We start from the raw sequence: 25116 nt of genomic DNA on the forward strand, positions 1-25116 counted from the left end.
CTAAGAGCTGAGAGGGACCCCGGCTGACGCCGGTGCCCGCAGTCACGGGAGCGCAGGGGGCCGCAGGCTCCAGAAACGACTGCACCTGTGAGGCCCTGAGTGCAGGACCCAATAAGCTAAGCCCAGACTTCTTTTTTTTCTTAAGGGTTTTTTTTTTAAGTTTATTTATTTTGAGAGAGAGCGAGTGTGGGTGGGGGAGGGCCAGAGAGAGGGAGAGAGAGAATCAGAAGCAGGCTCCACACACTGTCAGCGCGGAGCCCGACGTGGGGCTTGAACTCACGAACTGCGAGATCATGAGCTGAGCTGCAATCAAGCGTCCTCTGCTGACTTCTGACCAGAGAAAGTGAGATGAGACACGTGCACTATTTCAGGTTTGTGGGTATTTGTTACCAGGTGATACATGACGAGCACGGGGCGGGGGTGGGGGGGTTCTCAGATGACTCCTGCTCTCACAGTGCTAGTGTCTCTGGCCCAAGGGGTCACACACCCCCATCCCACCCAGCTTCGGTCCAGCTCTGCTTGGGACCCCGGGCCAAAGATCCCTGAAGAGCCCGGCGATGTGGACAGACCCGACACCTGGGGTGGCCGCCCCGCCAGATGGGCAGCTCCAAAAACAGCAGCTACTCTCGGGGGCCGCCCTCCACCCTGGAAAAGGCTCCCATCATGGCCCACCCACCCATCATGGCCCCTCACGTCCAGCCCAGGAAGTCTGTCCCGGCCGTGAGGATAATGGCACCAAGGGACTAAAAGCCACCAGCCACCAGGGACTTGGGTTTGGGATGATAAAGGAAGCAGATGAATGAATCAAGTTACAGAGTAAATTCCTCACGAGGACGCACCAGCCAGGCTCAAAGACACAGCGACTGCAGCCAATCTACATTTTAAAAATAGTATTCTCTTTGGGGCGCCTGGGTGGCTCAGTCACTTAAGCGTCCAACTTCACCTCAGGTCATGATCTCACAGTTCGTGAGTTTGAGCCCCGCGTCAGGCTCTGTGCTGTCAGTATGGGGCCTGCTTCGGATTCTCTGTCCTCCGCTGCCCCGATCCGCACTCTCTCTCAAAAAATAAATAAACCTTGGGGTGCTTGGGTGGCTCAGTTGGTTAAGCAGCCAACTTCAGCTCAGGTCATGATCTCACGGTTCGTGGGTTCAAGTCCCGCGTCGGGCTCTGTGCTGGAGCCTGGAGCCTGCTTCACATTCTGAGTCTTCCTCTGTCTCTGACCCTCCCCTGCTCATTCTCTCTCTCTCTCTCTCTCTCTCGCTCTCTCTCTCTCGCTCTCTGTCTGTCTCAGAAATTAATTAAAAAAATCTAAAAAATAAACCTTTAAAAATAGTATTCTTTTTTTTTTTTTTAGTTTTTGTTTATTTTTGAGAGAGCGTGAGCAAGCAGGGAAGGGGCAGAGAGGGAGAGAGAGAAGCCCAAGCAGGCTCCACGCTCAACACAGAGCCTGATGTGGGGTTCAATCTCACGACCATAAGCTCATGACTTGAGCTGAAATCAAGAGTTGGACGCTTAACCGACTGAGTCATCCAGGCGCCCTTCAATCTATCTGAGTAGAATTTCGAACGGGGGTGAATTTGTAAGTCAGTACAATTTCGCATCCTGGCAATCGCCGCCTCATGCACACACACATCCCTCAGGACCCTCCTGGGACGCGGACGTGGGAAGCAAAGCCCCCGTGATACAGGAAGTGCACACAGCCATGCCTGCTGCTGGGAATCTGGCTGATTACACACCCACAGACCTGCGGGCTGACATTTAAAGTGGTCCAGAGCTGCTGCACAACCACCTCTGTGAGCTCAAAACTGATCAACACAATAACCCTGACCCTGGCCAGAGACACCGGAAGAAGAAATCACAGGGTTTTGACACCGTGATTCATCCCCAAACCGCTGACTTTGCCAAGAACACGCCAGGGCCTGACCCGCAGCCTACGAGATGGTGATCAAACAACCAGTACAAAGTCATCAGAGAAAAAGCATGAGATGGTCAACTCATCAAATGAACAAAACACACCAAACAGCTATAGTCCGCCACATAAGGTAAGAATTCATTTCCCTCCAACGTTTCCCGTGAGGCCGGGCCCTGCCTCCCAGCTGGCCTGCATCCAGCAGACGGGTCTGGGGCTCCGCGGGCCTCAGGTCAATGCTTCCGTGGTTTAGGACAAACCCATCACCACCCACGCTTTTGTGATATATAAACTCACAGCCGGGTCAGACGGCCTGAGTTTCCAAACGCTGACTTTCACTTCTTGCGGGGACCGCGGCCACTGGTGATGGCCAGCCAGGGCCACCCAGTCACGTAGCACCTTCGGACACAGCCAGGGCAGGATGTGTAGGCTACAGTGCGGGTCGCCGGGCTCCGGGGGAGAAAGCCAGGCAGAGGGAGAGGGGGTGGAGCATGGTGACGGGGGAATGGACAGTGAGGTGGAGACGCCCGAGGACCCGGGGTGCAGGTCCTCGCTCTCGGCTGCTGTGTCTGGAATCTTCTCTCGAAAGAATGTGGATCCACAAAAGGGTTTTACGAAGGGGCACAGTGGGGTCGACTACTGTTTTAGAAATACTGTGCCCGCCGAAATGTGGGGACCAGGAAAGGGGTGAGGAAGGCAATGTGACACCTAGGAAGCGAGGAGAGGCTGCTCGTGAGCGAGCGAGCCTGTGAACGTGAACAGGTGTGTCTGGCAGAGGCATGAAGGATGGACCAAAGTTGAGAGGCCAGAGGGGCTGGAGGGGTGCCAGGAGCCCAAGGTCCTGGGAGGCGCCTGTGTGGTCCAGGAGCCAGAGCCAGAGCTCCCTGGCGGGAATCCCCCACCCAGCACCCGGCAGACGGGCGTGGTGCGCAGGGCGCTCACCCAAACCCGGATGCGCCGCGCCACTCGTCTGCTGACCCCTGCGGGCCTCCAAGGGCTGTGTGGGTTTTGGAATTGGGGTGTGCCTGCACACCGATCCCCCAAGCCCCCAAACTCAAGGGAGAGGACTGTGGTCGATCGAAGCTGGAAGGATGGAAAGGATGGGAGAGCATAGGGCGGATTTGTGGAATTTAGGGAAGAAGGTACAAACCGCACGGGGCTTCAGAAAAGCAGGCTTGGGCAACGAGACCGCACACACCGCCCAGCGAGGGGTCTGTTCAGCCCCTGGGGAGACCTCCGCGGGTGCACCACCGACTGACCTGGGACCACGCCCCTTCTGGGACCTCAGGGCGCCTGCTGGGGCAGAGGCAGGGCGAGCTGGAGCCAACAGGAAGGGGTGCCAAGCCCTCGGGGGCTCCAGAAAGGGCGGAGCCCCGGGCCCCAACCCCCAACCCTCCTCCTGCGCCCCGGTGTCTTTGTTGAGATACACAGTAAAATGTTTAAGAAGAAATGATATGCTCTCCCTCAGACTTGCCTTCTAAAAACTGGGGGGTGGGTATGGGCGGGGCCTAAACGGCCGTGAGCTGACAACGCTGGGGCTGGCTGGGCCCTGGCGACCCGGCGTCCCAGCCCCGCCCTCCAGCACACCTGGGAACGCTAGAGAGGCAGAGCCCCCGGGTCAGGGGTCAGAAACTCTTGGTGGAGAATCAACACGTCCGGGGGTGGGGGGGAGGGTGGTGCGGGCACTTGCTCAAGTGTGGGGGCCTCTGCTTTCTGTTATCCCGTCTGTGTTTGGGTATGTTTGACAGTTTTCAGAATAAATAGCACAACTTTTAAAGGAAGGAAGAAAGGGGGAGGCAGGCAGGGAGAGAGAGCAAAGACGGTAATGAAGGGGCCAAACCATGCTTGCTGCGGCTGGGAGGTGGCCGGCGGCCTGTTCCCGACGCCCCTCCAGAGTCGGGGGCAGGGGAGGGGAGGCTGATGGGGCCAGGCCTGGGATGAGATCCAGGCTCCTGGCCGGAATGCAAGTGTCCTCCCCGCTCCCCGCCCAGGAGCGGCTGTGCCCTCCCCCGGGCACCCCCTCCCTGGCCAGGAACCCCACATGGAGCTTTAGAAGCCCTGGCTTTTTGTTTGTCTGAAGATTTAATTTTTAAAAAAATTTTTAAATGTTTTATTTATTTCTGAGAGAGAGAGAGAGAGACAGAGCGTGAGCAGGGGAGGGTCAGAGAGAGAAGGAGACACAGACTCTGAAGCAGCTCCAGGCTCAGAGCTGTCAGCACAGAGCCTGACGCGGGGCTCGAACCCATGAACCGTGAGATCATGATCTGAGCCGAAGTCGGACGCTTAACCAACTGAGCCCCCCAGGCACCCCTGAAGATTTTACTTTAAGCAATCTACAACCAACGTGGGCCTCAACTTCAACCCCCAGGTGAAGAGTCGCACGCTCCACCCACTGACCTCCCCCCGCCCAGGCACCCTGAGGTGCTAGGTTTTAAGTGAGGTGCCCTCTGACGATGGAGACCGTCACAAGCCTCTACTCATCGCCAGAGTGGCCTTAGAACGATTCTAAAAAGCTGAGCTCTTCACTCCGAATTCCACGTTTACCTCTATTTTCCCACAGACAGGACCGCGCCCGACGCTGCGGTGCCGTGAACAGCAGGGGAGAGGCCGCGCCCCCGCCGCGCACGCCTGACCCTGGGGCCTCCTAACATTCAGCTCACACAGCCTGGTCTCCAGGCGGGGTCCCCCGGGCCACAGAGGCCCCCGCCCGGGGCTGGCCGCAGGGGCGCACGGGAGGCGGGGGGGATGCTTCTCCCCTGCAAGTCCCGTCCCCACAGCACAGGCCGGCCGGGCTGGGGGCAGGTGGCAGCCCTGGGGCGGGGTGGGGGCAGGGGGGAAGCAGGATACTTCCGTGCGGAGTCACTACGCCAGGGGATCCGGAGCGGGCCACAGTGCAGAAGCGGATTCCGCCCGAGCGGGACACAGAGGCCGCGGGGGGGGGTTGGGGGGGGGCAGCCGGACGTGCCCCTTCTAGGCAGACTGGGCCATGGGCCAGGCCTCCGGCCCGGAGCATCGCCCCGTCGAGGGCGTGACATCTGTCATCCCAAGGTGCCACGGGAGCTCAGTACTCAGGGGGAGCTGTACACGGGGTCGTGCAGCAGGACAGGAGGGGGAGGGGGCACCGGCCTGCCCTGCCCCCCGCCGACCTCACCTGCCCTGTGGCCGGGGAGGGGGACGATGCTGCCCAGAGTGCGGCAGCCACACGCCAGCCCCCAATACCTGCACCCCAATGCCGGTGGCATCTGGGGGCTCTAAGGCTCCGTGGCTCCTCCCCACTTAACGACCTGGAGGACCCCATGTGACGATCTTCGAAGCGAAGCCCTGAGAGCCGGGCCTGGAGCAGGGGGAGGGAGACCCCGTCACCTGCAGAGCCGGAGCCGCTTCAGGGAGCCTGGCCCCGTCTGCACGTGTCCCCAGCTTTGAGGCTTTCCTGGGACTCGAGCACAGTGTGGAATTGGGCCCCCCCCACCCGTCTCATCCAGCAGCCGCAGGGAATGTTCTTATCCGCTCTTCCACCCGCGGGCCCTCCCAGGCCTGATGCGGGAGCAGGAAGGGACTGATGAGCCACAGCTCTGGGCCGAGCTTGAGAAAGGGGACTGACACGCGCATGCGTCACTTCCTCCAGCTACGCGAGGAAAGCCCTGGGGCCTGGACAGGCACCGGGGTGAAGGTTCCGGAAGCCGGCGGCCACCGCCTCAACACAGAGCCCAGGGCACGCTCGCACACGCTGACACGCGAGGCGACCGCGTGCTCCGTGACGCTGGCTGCTGCCATCTGAGAACAGGTGCTTGGCAGGAAGCTGTCCCCACACCTTAAGAACGCCGCTGGGGTCCGTGGAGGGGGGCCGGGCCGTGGCCACGCCTCAGGGACCCCAGCGACTGCCACCTCCTTGGTCTGTTTCCTTAGGTGTAAAGTGGAAATGAGCCGCACGGGCTGTTCAGAAACACAATCTGTCAGCTGAACAGCCTTCTCCAAAATTAGGAAGAAGCTTTAGTATCGATTGTACACATTCATTTTGGCCGTTAGGCTTTAGAATCAAGCCAAACTGCAAGACCAGACTCTTTTTTTTCCAGGCCACATAACGTAAGTATAGCTCACAAGTCCTCGGGGGAAGGTTTAAGGATGTATTTAAAGTTCACTCACGTGAGTGTATTAGGAATGTAATGCAGTTGATGCCTGACACGGTGAGAAAGAACCAGTTCTCTTTAGAAATAAGCAGAACGAGGGGCGCCTGGTGGCTCAGTCGGTCAAGCGTCCAACTTCCCGGGCGCCCACCATCCCAGGCCCCTGCGTGCCGGGCACCCACTATCTTGGGCCCCTGTGTGCTGGGCACCCACCGCCCCAGGTCCCTCAGCCGCCATGTGCATCTTATGTCAAAAACCATGCTCATCTTCCCCAAACCCTTGCTTACACAATTACCGTACGTTCCCAGTGCGGGGCCTGCTCTTCAGGGCCGTGTCTGAAACTACAGTCGCCACGGAGGACGATGTTTTGGCAAGGCAGCTGTGGACGGGCGTGGTGCCCACCCCGTAGACGGCATGTTGGAAACCTGGGGGGTGTCGTGGGGGTGTCACAGTTAGTGGAGGCGGGCACTGATGGCATTTAAGGGGCACAACAGTGGAGCCTAGGTGGCTCAGTCGGTCCATTTCAGCTCAGGTCATGATCCCAGGATCGTGGTGAGCCCCCCATGAGCGTGGAGCCCACTGGGGATTCTCTCTCTCCATCTGCCCCTCCCCTGCACGAGCGAGCATGCACACATGCACACGTGCTCTCTCTTTTCCTCTCTCAAAAAAAGTGGGAGGGGGCAGGCCATGGCAGACCAACATCCTGCGCTCGGGCAGGCCTGCATGTTGAAGAACTTTCCTACTGTCTCTTCAGGCAGATAGCAAAAAATGGCTCTCTCAATTTCAGATCTACAGACTGATTCCAACTGATACGTAAACTCAAAGTATGTTTTGTGCAGCGCGTTCACGTTCACTGGAGAGCCCGGGAATGTGATCAGCATGAGAACTGAAGAGCTTTGTCCAGAGCTCTCCCAAGAGCTGCTGACCATTTTGGAATGCCAAGCCACCAACAGCAACGTGACGTGCGGCATCGGGGGCTGAGCACACCTGTGTCAGTCGGCCTGCAGCTGCGGAGCTGGGCACGGCTTTGCACACGTGTGACTGCTCCAGCATCTTCTGGGACGCCAGGGCCGGGGCACTTCCATACGAAATCCACACTCTGTGACTGCAATTTACCTTCACTTTCTTTCTTTCCAACACTGCGGTTAAAATATCGCACTGACTTGAAATTATCTGTATCGGATTTTATCACCTATGAGCTTCATTTCAGGTGAGCAATGAGAATGTTAAGAACGTGTTGTACAAAAGGGGCACTGGGTCCGACAGGGCTGAGGCCACAGTTTTGTTTTGTTTTGTTTTTTTCTCTAAAATGCAGGAACAGGGGAGCTGGATCTCTCTCCAGCAGGGCCGCACTGTCCAAACAGCCCCGCTACGGGTCAAGGGCACGGGCCTGGGGACCGCTGCATGAGCCGTAAACAAAACAAAACGCCCTTTGTCAATTTTCCTTGAAGGTTTGGAAGACAGAAAGCTAAAGACCAACTCCCACGGGTTCTGGAGTAGACTGTAAAATTATCACGGAATTTTATGTTAAAACATCAGCCTTCAGAGAAGCCTTCACCTTGCAAGGCTGAGGGGGCTGGGCCATGGGCCTCCAGGAGCCCGCACCAGGGGCCCAGGTGGAAAAGCCCAGAACATCGGGTGCTGCCTCTCCGCAGGCGCGGCTCCTCAGCAGGGCTCTGGGTTCCTGCCGGCAGAGACACCCAGCCTCCGCCCCTGGCTCTTTGGCTTCCCAGGTATGTGGGCTCAGACAAACTCCGTTGTCTTTTTTTTGTTGGTTTTTTTTTTTTTTGGTATTAGTCATGCAATATTTCTTTACTTACATTATTTTATCCTATCTCCAGGGTAATTAACATACCGAGCAACCCTCGTTTCGGGGGTACAGCATAGCGACCCAGCACTTGCACACGCCACCCGCAGCTCACCCCAAGTCCTCCGAATCCCCCTCACCTATTTCCCCCACCCACCTGTTTGTCTCGAGTTCAGAGTCTGTGTTTTGGAAACCACATCACTTCTGAACAGCGGCCCTCATTACAGGGAGTGGGGGCGGGGGGGCGACTCTGTGACCTCCAGGCGCCTCCTTCGTTTCTAAAACCCCGAATCTCGCCACCAGCGGTGAACTGTTTCTACAGAGAGCCTGTCCCTTCTCTCTCCCCATCTGGCTACCAGGAATCTCGACTTTGTTTTTCCGAGTAATAAACTTCTTAAAAGCACTCGCAGGCCACAAATAACAGAGTGGGGTTATCCAGGAACAAAAGCGCCCATGTTACTTTATCGACAGCGCGACGTTAGTAACATTTACTCAGGCTCCACATCAGCCTCTGCGGTTCGGAAACTGCTCGTGCGGTGCCCGTGAACAAAGGTGCCGCACAGCGCCCGCCGTGCACATAGGTTTGCCCCTCGCCGCCAGCGCTCCTGGATTGTTTTCTGAGATGAGAGAACGTTCACACGTCTTTCAACAGCCTCACGGTGCTGGGATGACAAAGGAAAGCATGGCGGCCACCTGGGACTGGCAGGTGACAGCATCCTGGTGGCCGTCCCGTTGCAGCCAGCGCATCACTGCATCGGGGCCCCAACTCCCTTCACCTGCTCCGCTCACGGTCTTCTCTGCAAACCCCGCGTCTTTAAGGTGTCACAAAACACTGAAATTGGGGGTGTCTCAGTAAATCAGTCGGTTAAATGTCCGACTTCAGCTCAGGTCATGATCTCCAGGTTTGTGGCTTCGAGCCCCACATTGGGCTCTGTGCTGATGGATCGAAGCCTGGAGCCTGCTTCAGATTCTGTGTCCCTCTCTCTCTGACCCTCCCCTGCTCCCTCTCTGTCTCTCTCTCCCAAAAATAAATAAACATTAAAACCAAAAACAGAAATTGTTCCTTCTCGGAAGAAGGCTGGGCATGCCGGAAGCACCAGAACTTTCCTACGTCAGGCAGCACACAGCCACTTACACCCGTTCCTACATTCAAGCGATACGCCTGGAGCCAGCCCGGACAGAAGCTGGAGCCATCACTTCAATCCTCAGCGAGCCTGTCTCCTGGGTGGGGGTGGGGTGCAAGCACCCAGCACCCAGGAAGGAAGCTTCGGGGCAGATACGGACACCGCCGCAGTTACAGTTAGCGCAGGATGAAAGCAGAAACCCCGAAATTTCCGCAGCTCTCATTTCTACCGTTCGGTTCCTTATTTAGAAAAATAAAGTCTATTGAAAGTTCTTTTTGTCTGAAAACTACCAGGAAGAGAAAGGAAAGGCTGCATAAAATGGAGATGTGTTCGGGAGCAAGGGCCTGTGTCCTAAGAGGCTCCCTTAGTAAAAAGACACGCTCCAGGCCAGAGGCTGCAAACAGAAGCCGAGAGCAGCCACGGAGCAGAGCCTTCCGGGAACTGTATACACTGGCGACAGTGATCAGCACCAGCTCTGAGTCAGGCCTGGCTCTGAGCCAGCTCTAGGGCCTGCTGGCTGCGTGCACTTGGGAAAGTCCCCTGACCTTTCTGAGTCTCAGTTTCCCCTTTATCTGTATGTGGAGATAACCAAACAAGGTTCCGGCAGGGGTGAGGGAAGATGTCTGCAGAGATCATTTAGCAAGGCTGCCACCGCAGGGCTCAGGAAACGGTGCCTGCTAATACTTACACAGCATCTCCCACAGCGGTGTAGACCCGGCAGCGCGAACGCAACTCAGGTTTAAAAGCACCCAGAGAAGACAGGCAAGGTCAGGCGCCCACCAGGAGACTGTGCAGGGGGGAGTCTCCGAGGAGGGGGGAGAGGTTCCCAGCCCCCACCCAAAGGCCACTCCGTATTTTTCTTCCCCCTGGATGATTACACACCCACTTGCCACAGATAACAGAAAAAGACGTGAGGATCAGATACGCTGTGGCTTTGTTTGACAAGCCCTATCGTAGCACAAGCGTACAAGTGAAACATTTTGGTTAAAATTAAAAGTCCTCCTCAGACTAACTGAGGATAAAATACTTTCCTACTACAAAGTAGTTGTACTTTGGACTCCAGGAAACACCACTTACATGACTTTAACATCGTCCAGTTACTGTACCAAGGAGGAGACAAAAAAACCACTTGAACTCTCGCCCCAATGAATGGAGAAAGTCTCCGAAGACACATTTGTGTTGCTGTTCGTTTCGTTGTTTACTGGAACCCGGTCAGGGGAAGGGGATTTCTCTGTAGTGGTCTGCAGTCAAATGCGTGGCAATTACTGCATCATGGCTATAACACGTGGAAGAAAGAAGCTAATCTATTTAATTTTACCCAGAAAGTGGGAATAATGGAAACGTAGTAAATCCATTCCATGGAAATGAGCTTCTTTATTAAAAAATAAAAACAACAACTTTTGGTGGCCCCGAGTAAAAAGCGGAAGGTAATAAAAACTCTTTTCCTACCCTCCGGGTCCAGCCTACAGTGGGGACTTAACAGGCTCATCTCGATAACAGGTTAGTAATTTGAACCTTATGGCCTCCAAGGCTCCAAGATTAATACTCTTAAATATGAACAGATACTTGGAAACCCTGAGTAACCAGTTGTAAACAATGCCTTTGCTGAGTCACCTCGCCTGATTTTTCAGGGATAACAAATTCCTCTCGAACATTGCCTTTTGAGGAGCAAACGTATTACACTGACATTCTGGAGAATGCAATTCTGGAGAAACCAGATAAGGACCTCTCTAATCAGGTAATACTCCAATCAACTTCGCCGAAGACCAGTTCTGCAACTATAAATAACTGAATTTCCTGTGCTCGGTGTAAGTGGCAGTTTAGACTGCGGGCTTTTCTGCTTTAAAAAAAAAAATTTTTTTTTTTTTTGGCTAAGGAGGCTTCCGCTATGTCGTATTAGCCTGGGCTGAACAGAAACTTAACTCTTAAAGCAAAAGGGGAATTTAGTCTCTATCTTTGCCCTAGCGGGCTACTCTTAACCCTATGAGAAAAGCCCTCACTTAACTATTTTTATATCTTAACTGCTTGGGAAAATGGCCAAAATGGCCAAAATGGGCTCAAAATCTCAGGCTGAGCAGGGGCGGCCTACGGCCTCTGTACACGGACTCGGGTCAATGCCCGCACTCCCCAAGGCCTGGGGGACCTTCGCACAGGTGGCCACGATGATGAGATGGGGCTTGGGAGACGGTGTCCACGTTCTCAGGACAGGACTGGTGGTCGGCCGATAAGGGCTTGGTGCTCGTCAGTATGTGGAAAGACAACAGAGGTGACACAACCCATCGGAAACATGAGGAAGTTACAAAAGTTCAATTATGGTTTCCAAGCTGGCCTCTGCGGCGCTCCGGCCAGAGCTGACTTGTGTAAAGAGCCCCCTACTGTTCATGCAGCACTTCCTTTTAACCAGACCACTGACCTCATAAAACAAAGACGGGAGTTTCATTTGTTTCCCCACGCCCCACTCTAAAAAACTTTGTGCTTTCTTTAGTAAAAGCAAAAACAAACAACAACAAAAAAAACCCCAAATAACAAAAAAAAACACATAAAACAAAGAAACGACTCCTATAGGTTCACAATTTCTTGTCGGAAATTCCTGGGACCAGATGCTTTGTTTCAGAATTCAACACTTTGGGATTTCAGAAGGGTAATAAGTTGCAAACACTGTATACTGTGGCCATCCAGAGAGCCAGCCCTCAGTCAAGGCCATTCACAGGCTGCAGAGACAAGTGTGAATATTCACAAGGACAGGGAGGGAGGCAGGACCAGCCTCCCATCAGCCAGGGTAGGTCTCCCTGTCAGATGAATTCTTTACACAAGAAAAACTTTACAGAATACAAACTTTACAAAAGAAAAAGCGACAATTTCCGAGCGTATTGGGGGTACAATGGAGCACCTCAATCAAAGCCCACAGCACCTCTAAGAAGTGTGCGTCTCAACCAGATCCGATCCACGCGGCGAGGGTTGGGGGGCTCTGGCAGCCAGCACCAGGCCGCGAGGGTTCTTTCTCCTCATTCCTCTGCTGGCTGGTGCCTCCCGTCCCCACATCCTGACTCTCCGTGTTTACTCTTTTCTCCTTCAAGGGCTCCCTGCCCAGCACCTCGTCCCTCTGAGCTCCATTCTTGCCCAGGGTCAACATCGCTCCGTGCTTGCCATCTATGGTTTCCCCGCGGAACACCACCACCTCCCAGCAACCGTCGCCTCCATCCTTCTCCCTCCCTGACGGTGATTCATGAATCCCTCTGCAGGCTCCCAGAACCCTGGAAACCAGCCAGGTTAACGGGTAGGAACCAGGTCCAAATGTCTGGCTCATGGCAGAAGCTTTAAAGTGAGGCCATAGGAAGACACTAAACCGGACACTGAAAATATCCACCGGATGATACTCACCAAGGAAGGTAAGTTTCAAGTGTTATCCATCAGAATCTGTTTCTACACCTCGCCCTGGCTTACCATAAACTCTCCAAGGTCAGGGCAATCTTATTTACCTTGGATCCTCCACAAATTCCCAGTAGATGATTAATTTCTGCCTGATGAAGGAGGGACTGTGTCCACCTCCCTTTTTATCAAGGCTTCCAGAAAAGCCCAGGGGGTGGAAATCTGGGGTCTCTCTCTGTAGCACTGATGCACCCCTTTGCCTTCCTGTGTTCCCATTCGAAGTCAACCACAAGCTGTGAAAACGCGGAATGACAAACCTTTCCCACCTTAATGTCAAACCGTCCCCACATACAGAATCCCAATCCTGGGTACCGAGCCGGGTAATCGCAAACTCTGGGGGAGAGAGGGTCCTGCCCAGACTTGGAGACCCCAGGAGACCAGCCAGAGTAGATGTGGTAACCGGGGTCCTGGGTACTGGGAGGGAAGGGGCTGAGCCGCACTGGTCCTGAGGTCCAGAGCAGGATAAATGGCCCAAACCACCCCAGCCACTGGACGTGCCAGCCGCAGGGGGAGGGCACCGGCGGCTCTGGGCACCAGGTCCCAGGTGCCGGATTTTGTAAACCACCAAACCAGCAGCTGAGCCCCAAAGTCCCGACCACGCGCAGGTCTGAGCCCTGGGCTGAGGCCGCCGTCGCAAGCGGGCTGAGCGCTTCGAGAGAGGGGTCNCCGCCCCCTCGTCCCGTCTCCTCTCCTACCTCCTGCCCAGAAGGTCCTTTTCGGAGAGACCACCTCCCCGCCTCAAAACGGGGACTTGAACAGAACCGCCGGGCCTAATTCTCTAAAAAGGCGGCCCCAGAAAGTGCCGGGGGGCCGCGGATGCGCACTTCGGGGTCAGCCCAGCCAGTTGTCGCCGGCCCTTCCCCGGGCGCACCAGGCGTCAGAGGAGGGGCTCGTGAAGGACGGGGTTAGCCCGGAGGCTGGGTGGGCACGGGAGGTGCTGAAGGACCCGAGGACCTGACCGAGGAGAGGGCAGGGGCCACAGAAAAGGGAGGCGAGCGGACGCCTTGACCGACGCAGTGGGGGACGCTCCCCAGGCCTCCCTCTGACGGAGGCGACCACGGCGCCAAGCTCTGATGGGTGATGTCAGGTTTGGCCAAAAGAACTTTGAAAGGGATGGAAACGCCTACCTTTTCATGCCCGTTTCCTCCTTATCCTGTATGTACCTCTTTCTAAATCCGTTAGTGTGCCACAGTTCTGGATTCTCGAAAGTTAAATTCGTTGCAGAACAGCATTTTAAACCGTTCTACATAAACAAGTGTGGAACTTACAGAATCTGTCGCGGAAAGCCGGTCGCAACAACCTCACAGGTGAGAATGCCAGACGTCAGCTCGACTATTCCAATCTGGATAGGCAAATCCTAGCCTCTATGGCCACGCCTCCCCGAGCAGGGCACACGGCACAGGCTGCATGTGCCCCGCACAGGGCAATGCCAGCACGTGTCGGCATGCCCCCAACCCGCAGGCCGCCATCCCTTCTCTAGGCATCAGCTCCTTGAAACCGTGTGGGGAAGGGGTTAGGTGGGCTCTGGAATTAAAGTTCAGGTCCTGGCTCTTCCATGTAAGAGCAAGCTACTCAGCCCTGCGTCTGGAGCTTCATATGAAACATGACAATGTTAATGACAGTGTCCGAGGTTTAGGGGACGACCAAGGGTACCAACACCTAGAGCCCTTTGAGCAGCCCTGCTGGCCTGATGGAGACCAAACCAGTGTCGCTGCTCAGCCCCTCTCTTCCCAGGGTCCCCAGAGTCCCCACCCAAGGCACCCAGGACTTCCTGTCCTCCTTGAAGGCAGGAAGGAAGCAGGGCAACAATGAGTTGGGGCGCCTGGGTGGCTCGGTCCGTTAAAATCCTACTTCGGCTCAGGTCATGATCCCACGGTTGGTGAGTTCGAGCCCCGCATCGGGCTCTGTGCTGACAGCTCAGAGCCTGGATTCCACTTCAGAGTCTGTGTCTCCCTCTCTGCCCATCCCCTGCTTGTGCTCTGTCTCTCTCTCAAAAATAAATAACTGTTAAAAAAAAAATTTAAAACAGACGAGTTAAAACGGCTGAGAACTGGGAGGACCAGAGAAGCCACAAGAGGGGGCTGGGCTGGCTGCAGACGTCCTGGGCCGCAGGACACTGTCCGGGAGGCAGAAGCAAGGAGCTGACTACTTTTCCTCCTAGGAACACACTAACAATACCAGCAGTAAAATAACACCAGTCTGTGCGCAAGAGATTTCTTATTCCTATTCTTATTCTCTAAGTGGTAGCACATCAGAGAAAACTGCTGATCCAACGTCCTTACAGGTGGGAGGCTGCTCCCTTCTGAGCGTGTCTCCGTGCAGGAGTCCTGTGCGGGGGCAGGTACCAGGCCCGGGGCAAACGTCAAAGTCTATACTGTAAAAGGAGCCCTGAATCCATGCTTCTTGATATTATTATGCAGATTCTGGAGCCCAAGCATAAAGTGCAAGGGGTCTAGTCGCCTTCTGTTGATTGTGATTATAAATAGGTCTCTAATGAAAAGGCCCCCCACTGAGGCCTCCTTTCCAAGCAGGACATTTTTTTTTTATTCTTAGCGAGGCCACTTGGACTGAACTTACAAACTTGTTTCCGGCAATTGCAGGAAAACGTGGAGGACAGGGGTAGAGCTGTGCAAAGTGACGCTCTGTAGAATGGGGTGCACTCCAAATACACATTTCTCCCCCGTGCTCACAGCTCGAAAAGCAGCTTGGCAGAGTTACATATGCTCTTTCCCTTGAAGAAGACAAAACCAAAACCACCTGAGCGTCAGGTGGGAAGAAAGCAGACAAGAAGCCCCAGGTTTCCATCCTCTGGAAGGTGGGCAGGAGAACCCCGGGGTGTCTTTGAACGGGGCAGAACCGCATGAGGCGGGGGTGGCCATCAGTCTGGACTGGGCCAGGGCTGCCCCAGGGTCCTTATAAAAGTAGCTGTAAAGGTTAAGAACGCAGGTCCCATTTCCCCCCAGTTCCACAATGTTTTGGTCAAGGTGCCGCTTCCAACAGGTGGACTCTGGATTTCAGGCCCCTTCCCAGCTGCCAGGCAGTTAAGGACCTGCAAGCAAATGTGCAGTCAGGACTTGGGCCCGGGAGCTCTGTGCTGAGGGCTCATGGGCGCCCTGGACTGTCTCGGGCATTCCCCGAAGCCGCCAGGCTTGTGGTCCTCTGTGCCCCCTCAACGAAAGTTAAATGTCCGAAATCTAAAAAGCTGTTCTCCAATGTACAGTAAGATTATAGGCGGGATTTAATTTCTGAAGGGACTCCTGAGAAATAAGGCAAAGGTAAATAGATCAGCCTCACTTTGCTCTGGGAACAGCGAAGCAGAGCTAACCAGCAAATGCCAGGACACTTAACCGACGTGGCCACACCCAAACTAGTTTACTCATCTCCATGGTGTTGGGTTTGTTGCTAAGTTCGCGAGCTTCGCCTCCAGCTGCGGTTTGGTTCTAAGTGCTGGAGCCACAGCGACCAGCCCTTCCTGGGATCCTGGCACAAAGCAGAGAGCAGATGGTGGGGGCGGGGGGTGCTCTCGGCCTCCCCTCGAGTCAGATGACTGACACAAAACCAACTTTCTCAGTCAGTCAGCCGTAACTGCTGTTTTCTGCGAACATGAACCGCTATTCATATTGATTACAACAAAATGAACATCTCTAAGTCCTATAAACAATGAGCTTATGTTTTTGTTATTACTTTGCATGGACCCTTTTGATGACTATCAGAGAACACTTTGTATTAAAAAGCTGGTTTGTGAAATGATTACCCAGACTTGCATAGCATTGGCCAGTTGATAAAGCACTTTATACGCACACCGAGGCCCACAAAGGTTGTATAACTTGTCCGTGGACCCACGTTGGAAGAGTGAGGCCAGGCTCACTAACCCAAGTCCCCACTAAAAGTCCGAGTCCTTAGCATCCAGCCCACAGCACAAACCAGCACAGAGTGGTCCCCCCTCCCCCCCCACCACCCAGGGGTCCTCACTGGGAACAGACAGTCAACAGCCACGGTGAATGTCCTTAGTTGTCTCCCTGAGCTTAGCCTGGACCAGTGACCCCAGCTTCCGCTCCAGGGGTGCAGACAAGGCAGTGCACACACCCAGATCAAAGGCCTCGTTGGCTCTCCCAGAAAGACTGAGGGCATCTGATGGAGGCCAGACCCTGCCTGTCATCTGCAGAGAAAGCTGCACCCCACTGTGCAGCAAACATAGCTTGTGGGCCAGAATGTCGACTGTCCGCTGCGGTGGACAGAAGTCCAGCACAGGGGCAACTAAAAAGAAGAGTGAGATTGTTTCTTGCATCGAAACGGCTCTTGCTTAGGGAGCACTCACCTGTGCTGGGTATGATACAGCCACACGCTTCCTTCTCTCAGCTGCCTATGACTTGGTACTTAGCCTCCCCTCCCCTGGGAGTGGGCCCTTCCGGAATGGGAGCGTGTCCTCACCTTGGAACACGGTGGGCACTTCCTAAGTGATGGGCGCTGGGTGGATGATTCTCCTGATGAAATGGAGGACTTTCACAGGTTATCATTAACTCTCATAGATCTTTTTAAAAAAATTTTTCTTAATGTTTTATTTATTTCTGAGAGAGAGAGAGACTGCATGAGCAGGGGAGGGTCAGAGAGAGAGGGGGAGACACAGAATCCGAAACAGGCTCCAGGCTCTGAGCTGTCAGCACGGAGCCCGACGCGGGGCTCAAACCCATGAACTGTGAGATCGTGACCTGAGCCGAAGTAGGACACTTAACCGACTGGCACCCCAACTCTCATAGATCTTAAGTATCTTCTATTTTCATANTTTTTTCTTAATGTTTTATTTATTTCTGAGAGAGAGAGAGACTGCATGAGCAGGGGAGGGTCAGAGAGAGAGGGGGAGACACAGAATCCGAAACAGGCTCCAGGCTCTGAGCTGTCAGCACGGAGCCCGACGCGGGGCTCAAACCCATGAACTGTGAGATCGTGACCTGAGCCGAAGTAGGACACTTAACCGACTGGCACCCCAACTCTCATAGATCTTAAGTATCTTCTATTTTCATAGCAATTGGGAACAGAAATTCCCTTTTAAAAATGGAATGTCTTTAGAAATTTTTTTAAATAGCTACCTAATACCCAGTGATTCATCACACTTCCTCTTCATCCAATACATCCTTTGGATTTTCTAAGGCAGGAGATGAGTTTGGGTTTTGGGTGGACGGCACTGGAGGGGCAGAAAGGTGACAGACCCCCCGGTACCGTCAGAAGTGTGAACGGGTTAAAGGTGACGACGAAAATGGGACCCGGCACAGAAGGGGAAGGAGGCTAGAGGAAGGGAAAGGGGCTCCAACACGTAGGAGGAGAGAGATGTGTCAGCAACGAGCCAGGACAGACGGGGGTGGTCAGAGAAACAGAGAGAGAGGCGTCTCCTGAAAGCCCTGTCCGCGAGCTTCCCCAGGCGGCTGGTGTGAACACACCCGCGGTACGCGAGGCGGAGGGGGTGAGAACACGGCGAGGAAGCCTTTAATTTCCAGCCAGAAAAACATCGGTATCGCACGCTGTTGTTAAAACTCTACGATTAAGCATTTTCAGCGATTTGGGCATGTGTGAGAACAGGCAGCTTGCAGCCTGGGAGGAAGGAGGAGGGATCGGGGGAGGGCTCGGTGGGGACGCGTGTTCATTTGTCCCTCTCTTTTTTGGGGATGGGAAGCTGAAAGGTGGGAGCCAAGGGAGGCTGGGGGGGGGCGGGGAAGGGTGACTTGGGGTTTGGCCCTGATTCTGAGCTGAATGGAGATGAGACACCAAGTGGCCAGGGACAGATGACAGGGAGTACAGTCCTGGCACACGGAGCTGAGGGGGAGGAACCGCAGGAGGAACAGAAATTGATGGGCCTGCCGCGGAGCTGCCTCTGGCCCAGCCAGGTCCATGCTCCTCCCAGTCCTGAGCACAGAGCCCTTCCGTGAGCTCCAGAGAGCCCAACAGTGCTGTCACAGGGTAAAGTCTGACCCACACTTAACATAGTATCTAATTTATTGTATACTCTGGAATTAAGTTCATGTCCCAGAGTGCCCAGGGATTTTCCATAGCAATCCTGGGGGAAAAAAAAAAAGTATCAATTTTTCCATTCCATCTCTCAGAACTGGTGATCCTGAGGCCAGACCAGGGACGTGAAGGATCCCAGAAGAATCTCCCATCTATCGTAACCAAGGAAACAGCCACATTCACCTTCAATGAAGTACCTCTTAGGAAAACCAGTTGTGTCTTTCGTGAGCACAACACACCGCGAAAATCAACTGATTATTTTCTTTTTTTTTTTTAAATTTTTTTAAATGTTTTTTATTTATTTCTAGGAGAGAGAGAGAGAGAGACAGCGTGAGCAGGGGAGGGTCCGAGAGAGAGGGAGTCACAGACCGAAACAGGCTCCAGGCTCTGAGCTGGCAGTCAGCACAGAGCCCGACACGGGGCCCGAACCCACGAACCGCGAGATCATGACCTAAGTGAAAGTCGGACGCTCAACCGACTAAGCCACCCAGGCGCCCCTCAACTGATTATTTTCTAAGAATATTGAAAACAAAACAACCAAAATCCATTCTGTGTTTCTCAGCTATAGAGGGATAAATTGTGAAAAAGCCCCTAAGTTAACTCTACAGAAAAGAAAAAATATATCTATATACGCTCTCTGAATAGTCCATTTAAAAGGCTTTTGCTCAGAATAAATAGTGACGGGAACTGCTTTGCTCTCGAGAACTGCGTTCACCAGCTAATGGAATACCCCACCAATAAGAAATAAACCAAATGCTTCAATATATTCTTAGGAATAGAATATGGTGATTAAATAAATGAAGGCAATGCTTTCTCTAGATTCTCACTCATTTATTTGGCTTAGACCTTAGTATTCCTGCCCATGAGTTTACCATGCTAGAAAGGCCAAAACGTAACCATAAGCAGATGCACAGAGCAAATCTTTCCCCTCCAGAAATCCATCAGGCTACAGATGTGACTGACAAATGTCATTCACAGAAAAGAGGTGTGGGGGACACAGGACTTTATGATCTTAATTTAAGCAGTACCTATGGCAAAAGGGGAAATTTAAGGGCAGGTAAGATGAATTCAAAGGTTTAAAAATCAGGCATTCCCACTAATGAGCAGCTTGGCTTAAAGGCAACCTGACTTAAAGACAGACAAGAACATCAGAAGTGAGCCACCTTCTACCCCAAGGTATGGAAATTCCTAAAATAGCATCCCTAAAGTCATCTTTCTAAAGAAAGGAGTAAATCGTATATAATAAAGACCATCTCACACACTTCAGCATGGCACTAAAAACACAAGCCCACACCCTAATATAACACGATTCCCCTCTGCCCTCAAGTCCCTGAAATGCAGTTCAGAGATAAGTCATCAACTATTATATTCCAGAAAAGTACCAGATTATGATCGACTCCTTTATCATCATTCTACATGAACTGTGTATCTTTCCAGAAGACTTCAACATAGAATCAGAAAGTCTTACCTTTGGAAAAATGAATATTTTAGATGAAATTCAAGGGACGTTTAAGGAGGAGCCCAGACCAGCCGTCTGAAGAGGCATGTTTGGCACAAGAGTGGAAATTCTGGAATAACTGGAGATCAAATAGCCACTCCTGACCACGTCATCTCCGAGTACCAGCGAAGAGGTCAATTAAAGCACCTTTATACCTAACACCTCACGGGGCTGCTTCGACCCGCCTTTGCATAATGGGGAGGGGGGGGGCGTGGTTCTCTGAGCTCACTGGGGCCTTTTGAATTTTTTTAATGTTTTATTTATTTCTGACAGTGAGAGAGAGAGAGAGAATGTGAGCAGGGGAGGGTCAGAGAGAGAGGGAGACACAGAATCTGAAACAGGCTCCAGGCTCTGAGCTGTCAGCACAGAGCCCGACACGGGGCTCAAACTCACAAACTGTGAGATCATGACCTGAGCCGAAGTCAGATGCTTAACCGACTAAGCCACCCAGAAGCCCCTCACTGGGGCCTTTTGAAATGCTTCTTCTGATTTCAGCTACTCAGATCATATTGAAGCCCCCTCCTTTTATCCCCACTTCCATGGAGGCATCCAGGATCAAATGTGGGGTCAGACTCTGAGGAAACGCTAACATGAATAGAGAGCAGGGCTTCTTAGCCTCGACACTAGGGACACTGGGGGCCACGTCATTCTTGGTGCGGCATCTGTCCGGTGCCTCACAGATGTTCAGTGGCATCCTTGGCCTCCGCACTAGATGCCAGGAGCACTCTCCGCCCTAGTTGTGACAACCCAGAATGTCTCCAGATACTGGCAAATGTCCTCCGGGAGGCAAAATGTCCCCAGGTGAGAATCCCTGATGTACAGGGACTTGTCCCTTCACCAAAGGTGCCCACACTCTAGAAGCACATTGACTTATCGACTTACACAGGGGAGTCGCGCTCCAACAGATTCAAACGAACACATACAGAAATCACGGTCAAGAACAATTTCAACTCGCCATCTAAGATCTAGGGCCCTCTGTTTTCTTTAGGAGAGAACTCGGAAGCGAGGCTAATTGTTGTAGCGGGAAGAGCAAGGCAGCCCGCACCAGACACCCAGAGACAGAAGGCGGGAGCTCCCCAGGGGCGGGAAGTCTGAAGCTGAGACCTCAGAGGTGGTATGGTCACACCAAGGTCAAGGGGGTGACAGTGGAAGTGAGAGCCTTGCACGGGGGAAGGTCCAAGAACGGGGCTTGGCTTCTTGGCCCCTCTGGGCAGGCGCCATCCATCACAGAGGGTGAGAAGGTGCTGAGGATTCAGGGCTGGGGGCGGGGGGCACCAGTGACTCGCAGCCAGAGGCCACAGTGACTCCGGCAGAAAGCCCTCAAGCTCTGCTTTGGCTCCATCAGGAATCCCTGGTCTGCTGCTTCTTGGCGTGTGGTTTCGGGCCCTCCAGGGAACCCCCCCCAGCTTCCTGTGTAGAATGGGGGTGATGCAGCCACCATGCAGAATGGCAGGTCACGGTGGGCCCCCAGGAAGGCATGAAGGGCTTGCAGCACATTGTAGCACATTCTGTCCTTTCTAGAAGCACCCAGATTATTCTTCCTGCAAGATAAGGGACTCCAGAATTGCAGTTTATCTACAGGTTTAGAGAAGCCATGGGTCAGTCTCTGCCACTTAATTAGTTCGGTTTAAGGCTTTAATCAGCTTTTCTGGAGCTCTCAGAGAGCTGTGCCCCCTGGCAGGCAGCTGCCCCCCCCAGAATTCTGGCACGGCCTTACGGTTCTTCCCACAGCCAGGCTTTCAGTGCTCTTGGCCCTTAGACAAGTATATCATGAATACGGCTAAGTAAAAACGTACACATACAGACAAAGACTGGAAGGAAATAGAAAATAAACAACACAGCCGAGCCGCTCTATTCAAGTGATAGCATTGTGGGAATTTGATTGCTTCTCAGAATCCCTTTAGATATTATTAGAATGTTCTTCTTCTTCTTCTTTTTCTTTTTTTTACATAATAGGTTAAGGAACTTGAACTTTATTCAGGAAGCAGTAGAGGACCTACTGAATGCATCTGATCTCAAGAGGGAAGAGGGAGGTAGGATTGGACAAAGAAGCTGCAGGCTATCGAACAACTTGAAAAATCACCCTCATTATTCCGAAAATGTCTTCGTTGGTCTATTTACTCTTCGAGATTAACTTGAGAATCACTCATCAAACTTTAAACCAGTCTTGTCCCCTAAACTGGAATTTTATTTGAATTACATTGTATTTATAAATAATTTAAGGGGATGGATTCACATCTTTTCAACACTGAGTTTTCTCTCAGTGTCCTCATCTGTAAAATAGGAGTAATGATGTTACCTACTTCCTATGGTTTATAAGTAGCAGATGAGTAATTATTCGTGATCAGTATTTAAACAGGTACGTCTCTCTCCATTTCACAATCTGGTACGTCCTTCAGCAAATTGTAATAGGTTTCTTCACCGAGGTCCTGCATATTTCCTTGTTCCTCAATACTACTTTGAATTTTTTTCAATGTTTATTCATTTTTGAGAGACAGAGACAGAGTATGAGATGGGGGGGGGCAGAGAGAGAGGGAGACACAGAATCTGAAGCAGGGTCCAAGCTCTGAGCTGTCAGCACAGAGCCCAACACGGGGCTCGAACCCATGGACCGTGAGATCATGAGCTGAGCCGAAGTCGGATGCTTAACCAACTGAGCCCCGCAGGCGCCCCCTCAATACTACTTTGGATGGGCTCTGACCTTTTTGCCATAATTGAAAAAAATTACTATTGTGGGATATGCCTATGCTCTTTTTTTAAATATCATGATGAAAGACTTCATTGAACTCTCCCCATTAGACTGATTTTTTGGATTAGATGTACACATAATCCACAAGTGGTTACAAATTCTACCTTCTTCCCGTCGTTACACTGCAGATTCCTTTACCCTGTCTGAATGTCAGAAACGCCACCTTAGGAACATTCCAGCAGCCCTGGTTTACTGGTGTCCTCTAGGCTTAGGGAACTAGTAAGGACAGAGCAGTGTGTGAATCACTGCTTTTGCGCTGTAATAATACAGCCAGACTCTTGTTAGAATTTAAACAGCATTAAAGTCGCCAATAAAGGAGCAGAGAATCTGGTCAGTCACCTGCTGAACCACCTGAAAGGAAGCAGATGACAAGTCTCAGAACAAGACACTCTTGGCTAAAGGCTGGAGTCTAATTTTGACCAACAAAAGATAATCAGGCAAAGCAACTTGAAGAAGGCGTAGCACTGAAGCTGGTGTGAAGTTAATTACTCTTGTCATTGGTGTCAGAATACAATTGCTTTCTGCAGGGGTGAGGCCGGGGGAGGAACACACCAGTTCAGGTTCTAGGGCAGACTCTGCGTGGGAGGGAAGCTTCCCCTAAACTGACTGCTGGTCCTGGGCCAGTTAGCCAAACCCCTCTCTGTGCCTCAGTGTCCTCATCTGTAAAATAGGAGTAATGATGTTACCTACTTCCTATGGTTTATAAGTAGCAGATGAGTAATTATTCGTGATCAGTATTTAAATACATAAAACACTAGCCGTAAATGCAGTGCGGATGCCTGGTCTGTGTAATGCACGATGTTACAAAATAATTCAGGGGGCGTGTAATCTAAATGTTACGTATCCAGTCACTATTTACCAAGGGGCATGGGCGTTAACTCTTGTCCCAGACCAACCGCCTCCTCCCTACGTGCCTTCCCGCTCCGCACGGCATGGCTCTGCTCTTGGCCTTCAGCTCAGAACGCACACGTGACCCCTGGCGCGGGGCAATGTGTAAGCTGGCTAAACCCTTAGAACCACACTACTCACTGGGATCTGAAGTCCCGGGGCTCCCCCACGTTACCTTCCCGAACAAGAGGCCGGAACTTGGCCACAGTTACTTTCTTCGCAGTGCCCGTCGCTTCCTACTTGCGATTCTGATCTAGATGCGAGGCTTGAATTTCACAGGCCAGATCAGGAGGTATGACTGTGTCTCCAACGAATGGTATTATGCAAGAGAAGCCGATGGACTTATCTTTTTGGGTAAAGGGGCTCTCCTATCAAATAGGTTTTTGAAAAAGAATAAGTTATCTGCCAGGGTGGGGCCACTAAGAGTGTTAAAAAGATAAAATATTCAGAGATTTCAGCTCTAATATTCTATGATTGTTTGAAGTATACGTCCTACGTTTAGAATAAAACATCACGGAACTATCTTTATCTTTGGAAATCGTTATCTCTGGAAGAAGGCAAAGGGTGCAATGTAGTGAAGACCAGGAGAAATCTGGGAGAAAAGGCTGGGAGAGGGGCTGTCCAAGTGCTGGCGGCCACGGGTGAGCATTTCCAAGGGGCCTGAGCCAAACGTCCATGTTGGCTTCATAATATCCAGTAAGATAATGATAACAAGGGACTTTAGTGAAACCTTGAAAATAATATGTAAAGCCAAGTAAGCCACACGCAGGAGGACAACTAGTGTGTGATTCCACTTACACGAGACCACCCCCAGAATGGTGAAATTCACAAAGGCAGAAGGTAGATCGGGGGGTGCCAGGGGCTGGGGAAGGGCACGGGGAGTCAGTGTTTCATGGGGACAGAGTTTCAGTTAGGGGAAGATGAGAAAGTTCTGGAGACGGATGGCGGCGATGGCTGCACTTAAGAGTATGAATGCACTTAAAAACAGTTAAGATGTGGGGCGCCTGGGTGGCTCAGTCGGTTAAGCGTCCGACTTTCCCTTAGGTCATGATCTCGCGGTTCGTGGGTTCGAGCCCCGCGTCGGGCTCTGTGCTGACTGCCAGCTCAGAGCCTGGAGCCTGTTTCAGTCTGTGACTCCCTCTCTCTCTGACCCTCCCCTGCTCACGCTGTCTCTCTCTCTCCTAGAAATTAAAAAAAAAAAATTAAAAAAGAAACAGTTAAGATGTGAAACTCCATGTCAGGTGTAGTTTACCACAACCTAAAAAATAATGCCAAAAAAAAAAAAAAATCCTAGTTACTGTGTTTATGCAGTATCACAAAAGGAGGAAGAGGAACGTGAGTGTGGAGTTTTTCCCCAGAAAACAGAAGTAGGATGGTGTGAGGTCCGGCCGTCTCCACGTGAAACTGGCCAAATGAAAGATCTGGAAATCCACGCGGGAGAAGCTTCCAAGTATGTGACCAGGCACGTCTGTCTTAAAGTCATCTCCCTGCCACGCGCTTTCCATGTTTGCAGTTCATGGAGGTAGAAAGGGTTAAGTCATCATGACCCTACATGAATGTTCAGACACCATCAGTAAAATAGAACAAT

At 52.5% G+C, this 25116-nt stretch overlaps 1 protein-coding gene across 1 annotated transcript in view; it reads right to left on the reverse strand.

Annotated features, from left to right (window-relative positions):
- LOC144226885 (leucine-rich repeat flightless-interacting protein 1-like) overlaps positions 1 to 25116 on the reverse strand; it is a 95907-nt gene that overhangs the window by 59400 nt on the left and 11391 nt on the right. The window contains exons 5-8 of the mRNA XM_077758390.1: positions 7592 to 7717; positions 6334 to 6458; positions 5570 to 5842; positions 2819 to 2992 (exon numbers count right to left, since the gene is read on the reverse strand). Coding sequence (XP_077614516.1) covers positions 2819 to 2992; positions 5570 to 5842; positions 6334 to 6458; positions 7592 to 7717 — 698 coding nt within the window. The remainder of the gene's footprint in view (positions 1 to 2818; positions 2993 to 5569; positions 5843 to 6333; positions 6459 to 7591; positions 7718 to 25116) is intronic.

This window comes from Crocuta crocuta, unplaced genomic scaffold (genome assembly GCF_008692635.1).
Source record: "Crocuta crocuta isolate KB4526 unplaced genomic scaffold, BGI_CrCroc_1.0 scaffold290, whole genome shotgun sequence".
Classification (NCBI taxonomy): Eukaryota; Metazoa; Chordata; class Mammalia; order Carnivora; family Hyaenidae; genus Crocuta; species Crocuta crocuta.